This window comes from Vombatus ursinus, unplaced genomic scaffold (assembly GCF_900497805.2).
Source record: "Vombatus ursinus unplaced genomic scaffold, bare-nosed wombat genome assembly UNPS02014781.1, whole genome shotgun sequence".
Classification (NCBI taxonomy): Eukaryota; Metazoa; Chordata; class Mammalia; order Diprotodontia; family Vombatidae; genus Vombatus; species Vombatus ursinus.
In genome coordinates, this window is record NW_020954559.1 from 32,526,424 (window position 1) to 32,544,267 (window position 17,844).

General features: G+C 33.1%; 1 protein-coding gene across 1 annotated transcript in view; it reads left to right on the forward strand.

Annotated features, from left to right (window-relative positions):
- LOC114046106 (unconventional myosin-XVI-like) overlaps nt 1-17,844 on the forward strand; it is a 682,808-nt gene that overhangs the window by 255,941 nt on the left and 409,023 nt on the right. Inside the window, exons 11-13 of the mRNA XM_027866360.1 lie at nt 9,607-9,717; nt 12,739-12,804; nt 16,498-16,625. Coding sequence (XP_027722161.1) covers nt 9,607-9,717; nt 12,739-12,804; nt 16,498-16,625 — 305 coding nt within the window. The remainder of the gene's footprint in view (nt 1-9,606; nt 9,718-12,738; nt 12,805-16,497; nt 16,626-17,844) is intronic.

Genomic DNA, 17,844 nt, shown 5'->3' on the forward strand with positions numbered 1-17,844 from the left:
GAACCATGGTTTGCTTCCCCTGCTGTAGACCATGGATTGACTGTGTTGTGATGGTATCCTGGAAGTTGATAAAAATATTATCTATAGATATGCACTGAAAGATGTATGGAGATGATGGGTGCCCAGAATGGGATAATTAAGAAGATAAGTCTCTATATTGCTCCACCACCTCCTGGACCCCACCTGCAGCAAATAATTCCTCAGATTTTACTAACAAATGTTCTATTGACTTCAGGCCCTTGAATATACCCTGTTTTTTTGTTCTAAGATTGCTTCTTCTATGCATATGCTTTTTTAGATCTTTATTGAAAAGATAACAGTCATATACACTGCAATATATTGCTATTGTTTGTTTTTCTTCCCATATTCTTTCATGGAATGTTGACATTCACCAGGCAACATTGGTGAATGTCATCATTAGTCATCTATAAATGTTTTCATAAATACATATTTTCATAGTTTTCATTAATGGTATTCTCTTACATAAATACACATTTTAAAGAAAATGGAAGGTGAGCTTCTGAAAATCTGTCTTACTATTAATGATGTCATGGTTTCCTTCCAAATCACTGTGAAATTTTGCTATGCGTAAGGCTAGAGGTCTATTACTTCATCTATTCATATGGTACATTTTTAAGCACTCACTATTATAAGGTTAGTGTCTCTTGGCATTTTTTTAAACTGTCAGCTGAATGCTTTCTCTAGTGTAACAGCTGTAGCGCTGATCTAAATTTCTAAGAATACCAATGAGATGTCTATGATAGCTCTTTCAGGCATGGCAGAACAAAAGATGAGCTGCTTTTAGGAGTATTCATACATAAAATTTGCATAGGGATAGTTGGAGTAGTACTTTCAGGACAGATTTTATTATCTTTTGTGTAAATAGTTATTTTGAAGTAAAAAAAAAAGTCACAGCAGAGAATTCCTTAGGAATTAGAATCGTGTTTAATTCTCCCCTTAAACGACTCCTTTGAGAACTGAATATGCATTTTGGCTTGCTGGTGTCTGCCTTGTTCCTGCATTATTCTTTAAGCACCATGCTATTTATTCCAGATGATACTAAGGGCCTATAAATATTTTTTTTCTCATCGATGCTTTGGGAAAATGCATACTAAGACACTAAAAAATAAATAATATTTACAACCATCATTAAACAGACTGTGTTCATACATCCAACCACATGTTTTTATGTTTGTATCTTTCATCAGTGAAGAGAAAACCAATGATCCACTCTCAATGGGGAATGCATTTTCACTTTTTTTCCCTCTCATATTGTTTGCTGATTTGCACCGTTTCATCCATGTTCTTTCCTGTTTTCCCTTGGGGCCAAAGAACATATTTGAAAATAGCTACCTAGGTTTAGAGGGCAAGTCTTTGTGACTTTGGAAAAGAATAAAAACACCTCCTTCTCCCCCAGAAAGGGAACAAACATTATACTGGCCAAATCAATGCTATTTTTATTTGTGTTAAGAAGTATCCCACAAATGTATGCCATTCTTTTGGATGTTATACAATTAGGAACAAACTCATTTTAAAACTCTTATGATTTTAAGCAAGGCAATAAGCATTTATTAAACACTTACTATGTGCTAGGTACTGTACTAAGCACTGGGGATATTAATACAGGTAAAAAGAAAGACAGTCTTTGACCTAAAGGGACTCAAATTCTAACGAGAAAGGCACCACAGGAAAGATACCTGAAAAGTATAAGTAAACATAGTGAGAGGAGGGGCAAGATCAAGATATCCAGTTGATGCATGATGTTGAAGTCTAGGAATTCAGATGTGCAGCCAGAATGGGAATGAACACTGGATGCGCTAATCCCCTATCCAAAATGGAGGTCCAGAAGGAACTCACCAATAGGAAAAGCCAGAATGGTGGATAAATGTTTCATGGTGAAGAGACCCCAGGTGCTGAATGAGGTGCCAGGATGACACTACAGCTGACATATTGTGTGGAAATCAGAAGCCCAGCTATGAGGAAAGGGAATTTTATATGAATGAATGAGTGAAAAAGAATTTGTTAAGTGCTTACTAAGTTCTAAGGACTGTGCTCAGTATTGGAGATACAGATAGAAAAGTAAGACAGTTCCTGGTCTCAGAAGCAAAGGTCTAAAAAGGAGGAGAGATCATATTCAGTAATATTCAGCTGTAGGGAAGATGGAAAAGTACACTGATCCTTAGGGAACTGTAGCAAGACAATTGACTATGTCTTTGTTAGTATTATTTCGATTGATAAAACTGTGTAAATTTATGATGTTCTTGACACCATTTGACAGTGTCAGGAACTTTGGTGGTGAGAAATAGCTGCGACTGTTGAAGAATTAGGAGCTACCATACCTGCAGTGACCATTGTCAGGTCAGGTATCCATAGGAGATACTCCTCTAGACAATGGCTTTGGTGGCCAGACTGGATATAAGCAACTATTTCTCCTTATTATTCTACCACTCTTGTAGTTATTTGTTTAGTGCAAACCTTATCGCAATTATTTAACCTCCAAAAATCTCTAGGTAAAATGAGGAATGTGAATAAGATGATCACAGATGAGCAGTAAATCATGAAAGGTTAGAGCTGGAAAGTACCTAGTTAGAGAAATTGGAAGTTGTCTAGTGCTCTCTCTGTGTGTCTCTCTATCTCTGTCTGTCTGCTCCCCCTTCTCCCTTCCCCCTTTCTTCTTCCCTATCTTTCCCACTTGAAATCTCTCTCTCTCTGTCTCTGTGTCTCTCTCTCTGTGTCTCTCTGAATCCTCGCTGTCTCTCCCTGTCTCTCCTTCTCACCTCTCCTCTCTCCCTCTCTGTCTCTCTGTCTCTGTCTCTCTGTCTCTGTCTCTCTCTCTCCTGTCTTACACATGAAATAACTAAGACTGGAATAGCTTAAAGTGAACTGCTGCCCAAAGTCATGATGAATAAGCAACAGACTAGCACCCAGGTTTTCTCACATACAATCCAGTATTCTCTTTCTTAGGTCACAGTCTCAAAGGTTTCCTTTATCTAAAAAGATTCCATAAGTCAAAAAATATGGTAACTGGTCATTAAGAATAGAGTCAAAGCTTCAGTGGGAAATATTGTAATATATAAATTGCTATATTGATGTGATTTATCAATATCACAGAATCTTATTAATTTAAATGTATACCTGGAGAGTCGTCATAAAGTAGAAGCCTACAGTTATGAGTTAAAATTTTCTGACATTTAAAGAATGATACCTAAAATGAATTGCAAGACTCTTAATTTGTATCAGGAGTCAGGGATATGTAATAAAGAATGTATAGTTAATGTAGGAATTTGGTTTTCAGTGAGGAAAAAGAGTTGTCACTACTTTTTTACTGTTACCTTGGGAGCTAGAAGTCTGGACAACACCTTGAGCCTATGAGACTCTTCAGGATGAAATGAAGTGTAAAATGTGAAATAATTGATATTGAACAATACCCAAATTGTTTTTGACAGCCCAGGAGATAGGAGAAAAGTTTAATGCTTGTTGCTTCAGTTTTTATCAACCAAGCAGACATCATCTTTGAGTGACACTGATGAAATATTTAAGTAGGGAATCCCCAACAGAATGTTGTGTCTCAGCCTTAGCATCACAACATGTGTGTTTCTGGCACAAGGATGAAAGTTGGCTAGATTTAATTATCCTGTGGATCTGTGCCCTTTCTGGTATATATGACAATGCTCTTCTCAAATATTTATATTTAAAAGATTCACTTATAACCTTGCTCATTTAAAATGTTCTCTTATATCCTTCCTCATTCACTGGGACTAAAAGGATAGAAAGATAAATCACAAACCTTTTTTTAAGGTTCCTAGACCAAGCACAATGACCTTAATGTTTCATAAAGTCCATGTTATTTTATTTTCATGTAATGGCTTTCCAATAAAAAAAAAAACTTTTTTTCCCTAGGAAACACAGAACACTTTTCCCTACATAAGTAGCATTTAACAGCTGGCATGCTTTAACAAGAAACTTCTAAGCTAGCATATATAAATGACAGCCATTCTGAAACTCTAAAAATCTCAATTTGGCCAAGTATTTAAAGTCATAATATTACATTAGGGATGGAAAAATTCTTGAAGGTATAATGTGCTAACTTCATGAACATTTCCATAAGAATACTATGCATTTTGAAAAGTTTAGCTCCTTGGAGAAATAATCTAGAACTAATTCTATTTTCTCTCTTTGTAGCAGATTTTCAATACTCATTTTTCTCCCCTTACTTCAAGACTAAAAATGATCCAAGATCTGTTTGACATAGATATTTTCTCTTCTAGTATAGATTACTGGTCAACCCCATCTCCTCATCCTATGTAATTCTTTCCCATATCTTTTCATAAACCCTCCATAGAGGATCTTTCCAATGCATTAGAAATTTCCTTCTAATTAAAAAAAAATGTTGTGAATATTAAAAGTACAGCTTTTAGAGTTTTACTCTATTGTCATAAAATAATATGACTGACCAATCTCTGCCTCTCAATCAACAAGAATTTTTAAAACACCTGCTGTATGCCAAATGATAGAAGTTGTAGATATGAATATGAAAGTGAGACACGGTCTATGGGGCAACTAAGTGATGCAATGGATAGAACACCTACCCTGGAGTCAGGATGATGTGAGTTCAAATCCAGCCTCAGACACTAGCTGTGTGACCCTGGGCAATTCACTTAATCCCCATTGGCTCCAAAAAAGAGACAGGCTCTGTTCCCAAGGAACTTACCTTCTTTTTGTGGGTGACATATATTAGAGTGTGGTTTCTGGGGAATGTAACTTTGGTCTGAGTTGTCACAGAGATTCTGACTGAATCTATTGAGTAATAGATTGTCCTAGAATTTTGAAGACTAATTGAAATTTGATTTGATCATTATTCTCTGAGAAAGAAGTAAAAAGCTGATTATGATGGGGCAGAGGGGGAGTGTGCAGAGAGGAGGGCAGCAGAAGAAATGATAAGATGCCTGCCTATAATGGCTATACCCTGATGTGTTCCTGGATGGATAACAGCATTGTTTGGCAGGCTTGGGATGTATAAAAGTGGAGAGCTAAGATGGGAAATAACTTTTTTAAAAATATTTATTTCACTTATATAAGTCTGACTTTGCAGTTTAATTCCTGTAGTTTGTGTATCTTTATAGTTATATTTTTAAATATTTTATAATTCTGTAAATATTTTAAGTGGAATTTCTCTTTATTTCTTTCTCCTGTGTTTTGTTGATAATATACACAAATGTCCATAATGTATAATTATTCACTGTATAATGTATAATTGTTTAAGTTATAATTTTCTCCAGTGTTCAATTTTTGTGTTAAGTATACATCACATCTGAAAAAAGCAATAATTTAGTTTCTTCTTTACCTATGTTTATTCCCTTAATTTCTTTCCCCTTTCTTATTCCCATCACTGGCATTATATCAAATAGCCATGATGATAATTTATATCCTTGTTTTACCCTTGATTTTACTGGAAAGATCTCTACTTCATTCACATAAAATATAATTCTGGCTTTTGGTTTTAGATATTTAATATTTATGATGTTAAGGAAAAATTGATTTATTCCCATGTTTTCTAATCTCTAAAAAAGTTGGTATTGTATTTTTTCAAATACCTTTTTAAATCTGTTTCCATAATCATTTGCTTTTTATTGTTATTGTGATTAGCATGGCAAGTTATGTTCACAGTTTTCCTAATATTGAACTAACTGCATTTGATAATGGTGAAATGTCAGTGTGGCCTCTTAGATAAAATTTTATTTAAAATTTTTGAATGAACGTTCATTTGTGATATTGGTATGTAGTTTTATTTCTCTATTTTGACTTTCCCTGGTTTAGATATGAAGCTATATTTGTATCAAATAAAGAATTTGGTAAGATCCTTTCTTTTCCTATTTGTGCAGTTTGTGTAATGTTGGAATGAATTTTTGAAGGAATGATAGAAATCATTTGTCAATTCCATCTGGTTCCAGGTTTCCCACCCCCTCCTTAGGAGCCCATTTATAACTTTTTAAATTTCTTTTTATGGAATCACATGGTTTATATTCTCTATTTCCTTTCTGTTAACTTTGGCATTTTATATTCTTGTAGGTATTCATCCATTATATTTAAAATTAAACCAATGGACTTCCCAGTTCCATGCATGTAATAATATGGGAAAGATTTATTCATAGTCTCCATGGTTTGCCTTCTTTTCTGTGTAGATTGCTCATCCAGTATCTTTTGAGTGGTCATGATTTCTTCAGAGAGATCATGGGAACTTAATGCAATCAACACAATGTCATTCACAAATAGAAGCATTTGTTGAGTCCCGCCATTATTATTATTATTTTTTTGGTACAAGACATCTTCATTAGAATGGTCTACACTTTTTACCCAACATTTAACATCTTTTACATGAATTGCTCAATACTGTTATTCAGAGAATTGTTGAACAACATCATTTAGGTAGCTGTGTCCATCAAGGAGTCTTATTTGTTCTAAATATAGGGATGACATGTGCCATTGGAACCTTTATTCTGGATTTTATTCTATTGAGTTAAATTTTTTTTTCTCAAGAAATAAATATCTCTCTCTCCCTTATGATCTCTCCAACTATGTCAGGTATGTGGATGTCTCAAAGATATCTGCTGTAAAAACAATAACAACAACATCAACAACAACAACAACTCCCAAAGCTTTCATTTTTCCTTCATCGTATTTCTGTAAAGAACATCCTTATTCCTAAACAGATTTTATGTGGAGCAGAAATTAGATATAGAGAATGGTTGTTGCTGATATCCACCTATTCATCTTTCTTAGGTGAATGGGGTTGAGAGAAAATCTTTTTTTGTGTACATAATCTTTTCCATGATTTTAGAATCTTTCCCTCTTCCAGATATGCATACATGCATGCATGCATGGATGAATTATTGAATCAAAAAACATAAAATAATAATAATAATAATAATAGCATTTATATAGCAGATGCTGTGTACTAGGCACTGTGATAATCACTTTACAAATACTGTCTTATTTGACCCTCACAATAACACTGGGAGGTAAATGCTTTTGTTTTCTCCATTTTACAGTTGCGGAAACTGAGACAAATAGAGATTAAGTGACGTGACCAGGGTCATAAAGCTAATAATTGCCTGAAGTCTGATTTGAACTCGAGTCGTCCTAACTCCAGGCTGCCCAATTATTAAACACTTACTGAACCCAAAATAACTTTAAAATTGTGTTTCTTTCCATACATATTTCTTCTGTATGGATTTTATCAAGCCCAGTTGTTCTTCCTGACTTAGTGGGTTTAGGTGCCATTTTCACTTCTAGAGAATGGATCACTCTAAAAGTGTTGGGTAATTTATTTCTTTCATATTAATTTTTTCTCTGTTCAGGTTCATCTAGAAATATGCTTACAGTGATATTATTTATTTGATTCTCATACTAAGTCTTACCCTTCAAAGTTTTCTATGGCTTTTTGATGTGAACCTGTACTCAATCTTCCTTTCTGATGATTTCCAAATGAGATTGTATTCTGAACTACTATTGGTTGTTGCCATGTTTTTCTACTTGGCAAAGAAATGAAGTGTTTGCTCAGCTGAAGTAGTTTCTGGGCCTTTTTGCTCTCTTTTTCATAGCAACTATTTTACATTGGTCAAGTGTACTTCTATTTCCCGATTTTCAAAGTAAATAATTTGTTTAAATAGGCTAGGTTGACGCCATCTGAATCACTCAGTTTTTATCTTTATCTTTTCTTCTAATTTGGTGTTGATTTTGACTTTTTTTCCTCCTGATCTCTTGATAATTTGATTTTATACTGGGAAGAGGTTCTAAAATTATTTCCATTTTAGTAATTGGCCGTTGCCTATGTGTTAGGATTTAGTCCCTTTCATTAAAGTCCAAGTTGTTTTCTTGATTAAGGTATTAATGGTATACAGTTGTGAGATTTCTGAGTAATCTGCTTTTTAAAAATTTCTTTCATTTTTTGGTCTTGAAACATATTTTCCAATGTATTTTCCCACATCAGCCCTTTGCCCAACTTCATATTACAATTAATTATATTTCAAGATATGAATTATCTTTATTTGAAGTACTTAGTTGCTTCCTTCATCAATTTTCAAACCTTCACATGCAACAGGTGTTGGTACATAATCTGTAATTATCTCATGGTAGAATTGTTTCTTATGCTCATTATGAACCCTGAAAGGTGAAAAGAATCAAATATGCTAGGAAATAGGGTTTTTTATTGCCTTTAGATGCACAATAAAATCAACTCCCTCAACTCTGTGTTTCCCTGGGGGTAACATGTGAACTACACTTAAATTTATTTACAAATTCTTTGTGTCTTCTGGTTTCATTGATAATAAGAATATCATGATAGCTGTAGCTCAGTACTCCCTGAATAGTAACACTTGCCATTACACATTGTACATATGCAGTTAAATTAATGTTTATTGACGGTCTAAAATCTTTTGATCAATAGCACCAAATTCTGTCTTTTTTTCAATTCTGCTGCAGTCATGGTAAAAGCAGAGGACACCACACAGTATTATAGTGAAGTTTGTATTTAAATCTGTTTCACAGGTCACTATGGTCAAAGGACTCATCTTCTAGTGGCAATCTTCTGGTATTTTCTGAGGCTTTTCCTTCTCCTCCCCCATTATATGAAGCAAATCACATTGAAATGGTATATATGCAGTTGACATCTTTGTTAAAGTAAAAGTATTAATAAACAATTGATAATAAACAAACATCAAATAATTTTGATAAACAATTTTCTATGTGTTCTTTTTCTTTATAAGTGTCAATCAGTAAGAAATTAAAGATATGATTAAATGATTAAAGAAGTCAAGTGTGGAATTTGTGGAGAGATTATACTTGGTTGAAGCATAGGAAAATTATGAAATATATATATTTCTGTCTATATTTTAACATTGAAATGAAAGACTTCTATCTTAGGGGAAAATCCAAAATGAATTTTTCTTTAATATTAAGTTAGTGAAGTATATGAAATGGTTCTCTGATGACTAGGAGGAATCTATTGGGTTGTCCTATAAAGACCTTAAAGTAATAACCTAATAGTATCATTATCCTTGGAGCTAAGAAAAGCCCACATAAACTTGATTATAAAAGTCAGATATTTGAAATCTAAATGCTTGCTAAATCCCATGCATTTGTGTACAGAAAATGATTCTGCACAGCTTCTTTCCATTCCAGTTTTAATAATGGTAATATTACAGTGAGACTCACTTTCTGCCTTGGCCCTCTCTCTTCTTCCTCTTCCCCTGGCCCATCTCACATAGGGTTAAACCCAATTCTGTTTAAGCCATAAAGAGAGGACAGAAATATTCTATTTAGTGAAATTTTTTTTTCAGATTTGGTGACTATAAATAGTATATTGGTAGCAAGCACACTGCAGATGTGACAGAAACTCTCTTATTAAGACAAATGTGCCCTTTTGCCTAATGGTAAATACAAACTTTCTTTCCAATAGACCTTTTCAGCTATTACAAAAGGGTAATGAAGTATTATCAGTATTATTTTTTGTGGCCATTACTATTTATGAAACAATTAAAATTGGAATGTCATACTATGAAGTGAATGTATTAAAATGAAATTATATCTGTAAGTTTATTTTTTTAGGTCAAGCTGATGCCTCCAGCTCCCAATGATGACCTAGCAACATTGAGTGAACTAAATGATGGCAGTCTTCTTTATGAAATACAGAAGCGCTTTGGCAACAATCAGATATATGTGAGTAGTCTTGAAGTTTTCTGTTGTAGTGCCTTTATCTTGCTGGATATCTTGATCTATCCAATGGTGCATAGACTAGAATTTTCAAAACTTCACCTTCAAAAGGTGAAGACAATTTTATAGTGATATTTCAAAAAAAACATAAATAACTAGTAATAGTGTGAATGACATTTAAATTACCACAACTTTATAGGGAGACTTCTGAGTACCTATGTCAGACCCTGGTGTCTGCTTTTGAGTCCTGTTTGTAAAAGAGAGTTTTTGAAGACAGTGAGTTTAGTACCATTTCTTATAGAATCCCGAGGTTCAAAGTAGATATTCCCAGCCCAGAACCTCATGAACAGATCTGAATCTATGTACATTATAGCAAACTTTCAGAATATTCATTAATTCTATGGAAATAATTATTTTGACAACTTAAAACTCTTATGTTCTAAAAATAATTTGTAAATGTGTCCTCGTCTATGTTAGCTCAGGAGGTCTGGAAATTCAAATTAAGGAGACTGAGTTGAATATGAATGTAGTATTCTGAATTTACTTGGGAATGGAAATTTCCCCTAAATTATGAAGAAATTTCATTATGTTTGAGATTACAGTGAATATAAGTAATTTATACACAGACATGATAACAAGAATCGTGAATAAGTTTTTGATTAAAAATTATATGGAAGTTTTGATTTGTTGGTTTAAATCTTGTCATTTTCATGTGCAAATTTTTCAATGCTTGATAATAAATCAGACACCTGGTAAAATAACTAATTTGAGTACGTGTGTGTATATATGTGAGGGCCTGTGTGTTGGAGGGGTACAAATTAAACATAGGGTAATTCAGCCAAGTACAGATAATATCTTTAGTGAAATTAGAGTCTGCATAGCTCTGAATTCCTTTTGATCACAATTCATTTTTGTTTCCCAATTTACTAAGAAGCTGATTAGATCATTTTCATGTAAATGGAAAGCATTCAAAACTCCTTGGGATTAACAAATTATCAGTTGCTGATTAGTTTAGGAAAATGCATCACAGCAACCCAAATCCTAAAATAAAATTTATGCCAGTGTAAATGTATTTAAAATTGAATAGAATTTGTGGTGTTTGAGGCAAAGGTTTGGCAAACCTAGGTGTAACTTGCTGGACTGGGATTTTATTGTACTTATGTCTGAGATTTTTATCTTATGAGAACATTGTGAAAATATAAATTCTAAATTTGTATTTGTTTACTTAATTTAACATTCAGCCCAATTTTCCTATTATATTTCATAAGCTAACAAGGGTTTATTAAACATCTGCTACGTGTCAGGCACTATTCTTAAGGGACAATGATTTATCTTCAGCATTCACTCATAGCAAAAACTATCCAATGAATGTTCTCGATTGAGAAAGAGAATTGGGAACTGAAAGGTTTCCTCTCTTTGAGACCCCTTGAAGCATTTATATCATTTTGTTCTTTGATCCACGGGGTAGAGAACCACTCAAATTAGCTGCAGAACAAGCTAATTCAATTTTTTTTAAAGTAGAGTTTCATTATTTTCAAGTATAAGCAATAATACACAGTTGCCAAGGAGAAACTCTATTGGACCTGATTAAAGAATAGTTATAAATGATTTGTACTTAGCCATTAAATATCAACAAAAATAGTATTTTATTAGTCCCTGCCAAGGTCGTATTCTCCTGTCTTTTCATGATGTGGATATAATCCTATATCATCAAGGGTTTTGCTAGTGGAGGATAAACTTTAGAAGCTCCTATCAAACTGGAGAGGCTTTTGGGCCTGGCAATAATAGATACTTTTGGTACATGATCCCATCTTTTTTCAAGTCATATGTATCTTGGTAGATGTATGTTAGGTCACTTTGCAGACAAGACATCAATGGTGGTATACTACAGACTACTTATGTTTGGAATACGGCTTTTCATTGCTCCTTAGCTCACCTGCAATTTTTATTCTTTTTGATACAATGTCCCTCTATGGTTTGTATCCCTGTAATATTGCTGGGAAAAGATTGATTATTTAACAATAGCTTTAAGCAAAACACAGCTTAGTATCTCTTAATAAATCAATCAACAAAAGAGTTTTTTTTTAGCATACATTATATTCTAGAAATTGTACTAAGCATCATGGAAAAAAGACATATTTTTTAAAAAGATACATTCAAAATAAATACAAATTAATTTTAAAGGTTCATAGTAAAATTTGAGAGGCACTCAATAAAGGATTCATATAGTAGGTGATATTTGACTGAACTATGAGGAAAACTGGGACCATTAAAGACAGTTTAATTTCCCAAATGTGATCCATTTAACTCCTATTCTGTTTTGAATCCCTAATCATTGTTCACCTGCAGTGGCTGCCTGTGATATAAATGCTGATTAATCAATCAACAAGTATCTAACGTCTTTATTTATTTTGGTTTTTTTTTCAGTGTAGATGAGCAGTAATCTGTCAAGAGTCTTTGGTTTTTATTGAAGGGGCTTTGTAGTGTTCCACTGCTAGCTGAAATTCACATCATGTAGTCTATAAAAAGGAACATCAGTAGATCACCACCATCATTGTAGAACCTATATTACATTTGAATTTAATGCATATTCACTAATTAGAAAGTTATTTCCATTTCACATTTATTATTGAACCTTTTGGGACAGCAAAAATATCACTAACTCAAGAAGCTATGGTGATGGCCATATGAAAAACAACTGACCTGGAAAATAGATCCAGGAGAGAGCATTTAAAAATTACTGGACTATCTGAAAACCATGATCAAAGTTTGTATTTTATTCTAGAGCCAATACAGAGTTGTTGACATTCCTTGACCAGAGGACAGACAAGGTCATGGCAATACTTTAGGAATATCAGTTTAATGAAGAGAGAATGATGACTGCCCAAATAATTTATAAATTATTGCATTGAGAACTTTCATTTAATTCATTAATTGCTCTTTACTATTAGAAAAAAAATCATTAACCTCTTTAAAAATCTACTTATTAGTTCATGATATTTAAGATTTTTTTTCCCTCTCCAACAGACGTATATTGGGGATATACTTCTGCTTGTTAATCCATTCAAAGAGCTTCCAATTTATTCCAATATGGTGAGTATTCATTTTACACTCTGGGATATTAATCTCAATTCACTTTCATTAAACATATCTATTGTTATTATATAACTAGATAAGAACAAAAAGTAACTAGATACATTTATGAGAGAAATCACTTAGGGAATCTTCATTCATGAATAAATGAAAAATATAGTAAATATTTACTATATGCTAAGCACTGTTCTAAACATTATAGCTACAAGTACAGAAATGTAAAAGGTAATACTTGTCCTTAAGGAGTTTACATTCTTAACTTAATTTTCTTCCTCTTGAAATATTTGATGCTCTTGATGTTTTCCCCTTGTGTTACCCTGTTGCTCACTATCTGACTCTTCCCTTTTTATGGTGGATTGAACCATAAGAGAGTTTCATCCTCTATTTACCATGGGGAATTTACATTTCACCAGCCTGGTTTCCTGCAGCTTCTGAGAGTACAGGAATAGTCCCAGCTGGATTCCAGTCTCCTTTCTTTCAGGCCTAGTGTAGTTACACTCCCTGGCTCCCTGCCCTAGTTTTCTCAGTTCTTTAATTCTCTGTCTGGGCTGAATCGGAGAGTCCTTCTTTTTGCAGCGCTGAGAGGGAAAGGTAGGTGTTTTGAAGAGTCTTTTTATTACCTTGAGATTCCCTAATGTAAGGGCCATCATAAGCAGAAGGAAGTAGGCCCCACCTTCCCTTTTATATCACCCCCTCCTCCTCATATAGCTGAATAGAATTAGTTTTCCTCACTTGTAGCTGCCAGACTATGGTGCAGTGGTGGGTGTAACTGCTGAGCTTCTGCCATAGAAGGGAAATCCCTGAGTGAATGATAAAGGCCAAGCCTGTGAGTGCTTCGGGAACTGGCATGCTCTGTTAATACAAAAGGCTACTAACCTTGTTGGAATTCTTGCTTTTTTTGTCCTATGGATTCAATTGTAACTATTGTGTGTCCCTTAAATATTTCTACCTTTATTTTTTTTTTTTGAGTAGGAAAAAAAAAGTTTAGAATTCATCTTGTTGCTCACATGACCCAGAAGTCTCAAAGAACTTATATTCTAACTGGGGAGACAACACACAAGTTAGGGTGGTGAAAGACATAGAAGGAGAACCAACAGAGTAGACATTTTATAAATGTTTACTCTTTGATGGAAAAGTTTCAAGAAGTTGAGTACATTTATGAATGTCAAAATTCATTGAAAAGGAAAGGAAAACAGAGGATATTTGACATATTAGAGTGTCTTTATAGGATTGATAACCAATCATCTCAGATCTTTCCCTTTTAGGATTATATAGAATATGGACAAATATTAGCACTGGCTATGAAAATAGAGAATTATCTTATGAATATTTTGAGTATTAGTGCAGTCTTATATGCCAAATAAATGGGGGAAAGGCACATTAAGGTCAATTTATAAGGCACAAATTATTGAGCATTTCTTTTCCTGTATTAGAATATAATCTCCTTGAGGATAAAAACTGTTTTTTTTCTCTTTTTCTCTGTATTTCTAGAACTTAGCACAATGTCTGACATAAAAGCTCTCAATAAATGCAAATTCATTTTTGATGAATTAAGAGATCTTTTAAAAACTCAAAACAAATGAAAACACTTTTCCTACTGCTCTCATACTCTATTAGACAGTGAGATGACTCCTTTAACTCTCTTAAGGTTGTTCTCCCTTAATGCTCAGTTGGGTCTATTCTCTACTTTTCCCTCTTTTCTCTTTGCTTAGAATATGTTGTATCATAGAGAGGTAGAGATATAAATTCTAGGACTCCAAGAAAATATAGTTCTCAAAAAGTAAACTTATTTTTTCTAAAACAAATTCATTGTTAGGGAATATTTGCCCTTTTTGTGGAAACCTCTATTATAGATTCTCTTTTAATATTTTCCCTCATAGTCACTCAAACAAAAATAAGGATACTTACCCAAATACAAGCTGAATGACTTCTCTGAATTTTGCAGAAGGGGACCTGCCATAAACACACACACCAAAAGAAAAAAAAAATCTTAGTTCAGAATTTAAAAATAATAAAATTAGTCTTACCAAATAGTTTAAATTTTGAAAAGTTAATAAAATAAAGTCTTCAAGTTAAAAAGTTTTCATTAGCTTTATTGAGCAACTCACATTTTTAATTCAGTATATGTATTTTTAATTAATCTCAGTGTTTTATAATCTCCCTTAAGAATTTCCCCAAACTGAGATAATTTGCATTTCAGAAGATTTCTCCACATTTGGTATTGAGAAAATTATTTACTTTAACATAGTATGAGGTCATGGTGGCACATCAGAAACAGACAGTATCCATTTGGTTGCACTGTAATTACATACAGCCCAAACTTCTAAGACCCTCTTAAATTCATGTAAGCATGATTAGGAAGAGATTTATGGAAAAATAATGAGCAGATTTGGTGATGACCTTATTATCATGAATAGGCTTGATTTATTATTGTGCCAAGTATAATATATACTCATAAAAAAAAACTTTTCTTGAAGAGGATATATTCCCAAGAATGGAATGAATAAAAAAGTAAAGTAATTGTATTGATTTGTAGGCTAATACATGCTGCTAGGGCCCCCTTGTGTTTGGATTTATATTTCACTTAATTGAAGTCTACTACATTTTATGAATTGGTTCAGGGGTTTAAACTTTTTTAAAGTAGTGTTAAATGATTTCAAAATAACAGTAAGGATGTAATTGTTACACTGAAATTGATATCATGAAATTCTAAGATATCTAGCATATTTGCCTGGAAAATGGGTAAACTAATATTATAATTGGTCCTATGTCTCACAATCCATATTAGAAACCCCATGCTAACTGCTTTTGCATAAATTAAATATTACTGATGTCAGATTTTAAATAATTAACTAACCTTCAGTCTATTTAATAAAATTGTATGTTTTCATTTCACAAATGGAAATTGCATTATTGTGTTTTAAAAGGGGAGAAAAAGACAATTAAAAATTGTGAATGAACTAAGAAGAGTCAAACATAATCCTATAGTATTTCCACTATGTATATCTAGTGCATAGCCACCAGTAAATATACATTTGTAACTTCTCTGGCTACAAAAACAGAGTTATAGAATTACTCATATTTTATAAACATATTATAATCTATTTATTTCCTATTTACCAATATATATATACTCATATACATCAATTAAGAATAATCAATTTTAAAACTATATTTTTGATTATGAATGCTTAATATGTTCCAATAGTGAGTATACATTTGCAAATATTGCAGTTATAAAATTATTACAGCAGAATTATCCACAATATAAGAAGCATTGGTAGCTTAAACAATAGAGAATCATTCTTGCAATTAGGAAGAAATGGATTCAATGCCTGCCTCTCAACACATGCTAACTTCATGACCCTAAGCAAGTAACATATAGAAGAGGTTTTACAAATGAATTCAAGATGGAGATACCATCTCTACTTTGATAGACTCAAAATTACAATGATATTTGTTTTTTAAGCCCAAATTGAGTATAAAATGGGTCAAAAAGAGACAGAGTAAAATAAATAGAAACCTAGTCTCTGATTTAGGAAAATCTGATTCGAATCCTCTTTCTGACTCACAGGTGCCATGGGATTCTGGGCAAATCTTAAGTGATTTGCCAAGAAATTACAGATCTAGTCCTTACCTATTCTACGTTCAATATAAGTAAAGAATTCTGTTTCAATGCCATGTATTTTTCAGGTCATGCAGCTTTACCTGAGCAACACTGGAAGGCTGTGTTCTTCTTTGCCCCCGCATATTTTTTCCTGTGCTGAAAGAGCTTACCACATGCTTTTCCAGGAACAGAAGCCTCAATGCTTCATCCTCAGGTATAGTCCCTTTTATCATTGAGTAATACAACATCTGATATTTACTTTTTCCTACAAAGATTTTTTTATGGTTTTGTTTTCATGAAGATCAATGTTCAAATCTTTCCTCTAATACTTACAAGATGTAAATGTTTTGCCAAGTTGGCAAGTGCCAACAAGTGCCAAGATGATTCTTGGCAAATAATAAAACCCCTCAGTGTTTTAGGTGATCTGTATTGGTGAAAAAGAGTTTCAATGCCAGTAGCTCTCCATACTTACAAAATCATTGATCCTTTGAATGCAAAGCCCAAAGGTCAAATATGACATAATATTTAAGCTACACTGTAATATATAGAAAGCTGTCTCTGTAAACTCTAAAATATTTTCATAATTCTTTTACTTTTATTCACATTAATAATATCAAGATAGTTGAACAAATTAAAACTAAATCAACAGGCTTTTATTAATTGACTACTATGTGGCAGGCATTGAGCTAAGTCCTTTATAGATATTATCTTCTGTGATCTTCACAACAAACCTGGGATATGGATACTATCATTATCAGTCTGAGGCCATATTTTAACTCAGGTCTTCCAGACTTCAAGTACAGACTTCAAACTTCATATTTTTTTAATTAAGTAATTATTTTTTTTAGTTTTCAACATTTGCTTCCACAAGATTTTGAGTTCCAAATTTCTTCCACATCTCCCCCTCCATCACCCCAACATAGCGTGCATTCTGCATACCTCTTCCCCAAATCTGCCTTCCCTTTTATCACTGCCCCCTTCTCTTATTCCTTTCCCCTTCTATTTTCTTGTAGGACAGGATATATTTCTATACCCCATTGCCTGTATATCTTATTTCCCAGTTGCATGTAAAAACAATTTTTAACATTATATATACATATTCTATCCAACTACTATAATACTGACAAAGGTCTCGTGAGTTACAAATATTATCTTTCCAAGTAGGAATGTAAGCAGCTCAACTTTAATAAGTCGCTTATGATTTCTCTTTCCTGTTTACCTTTTCATGCTTCTTTTGAGTCTTGTATTTGAAAAACAAATTTTCTATTCAGCTCTGGTCTTTTCATCAAGAATGCTTGAAAGTCCTCTATTTTGTTGAATTTCAATTTTTCTCCCTAAAGGATTATACTCAGTTTTGCTAGATAGGTGATTCTTAGTTTTAATTCTAGCTCCTTTGACCTCTGGAATATTATATTTCAAGCCCTTTGATCTCT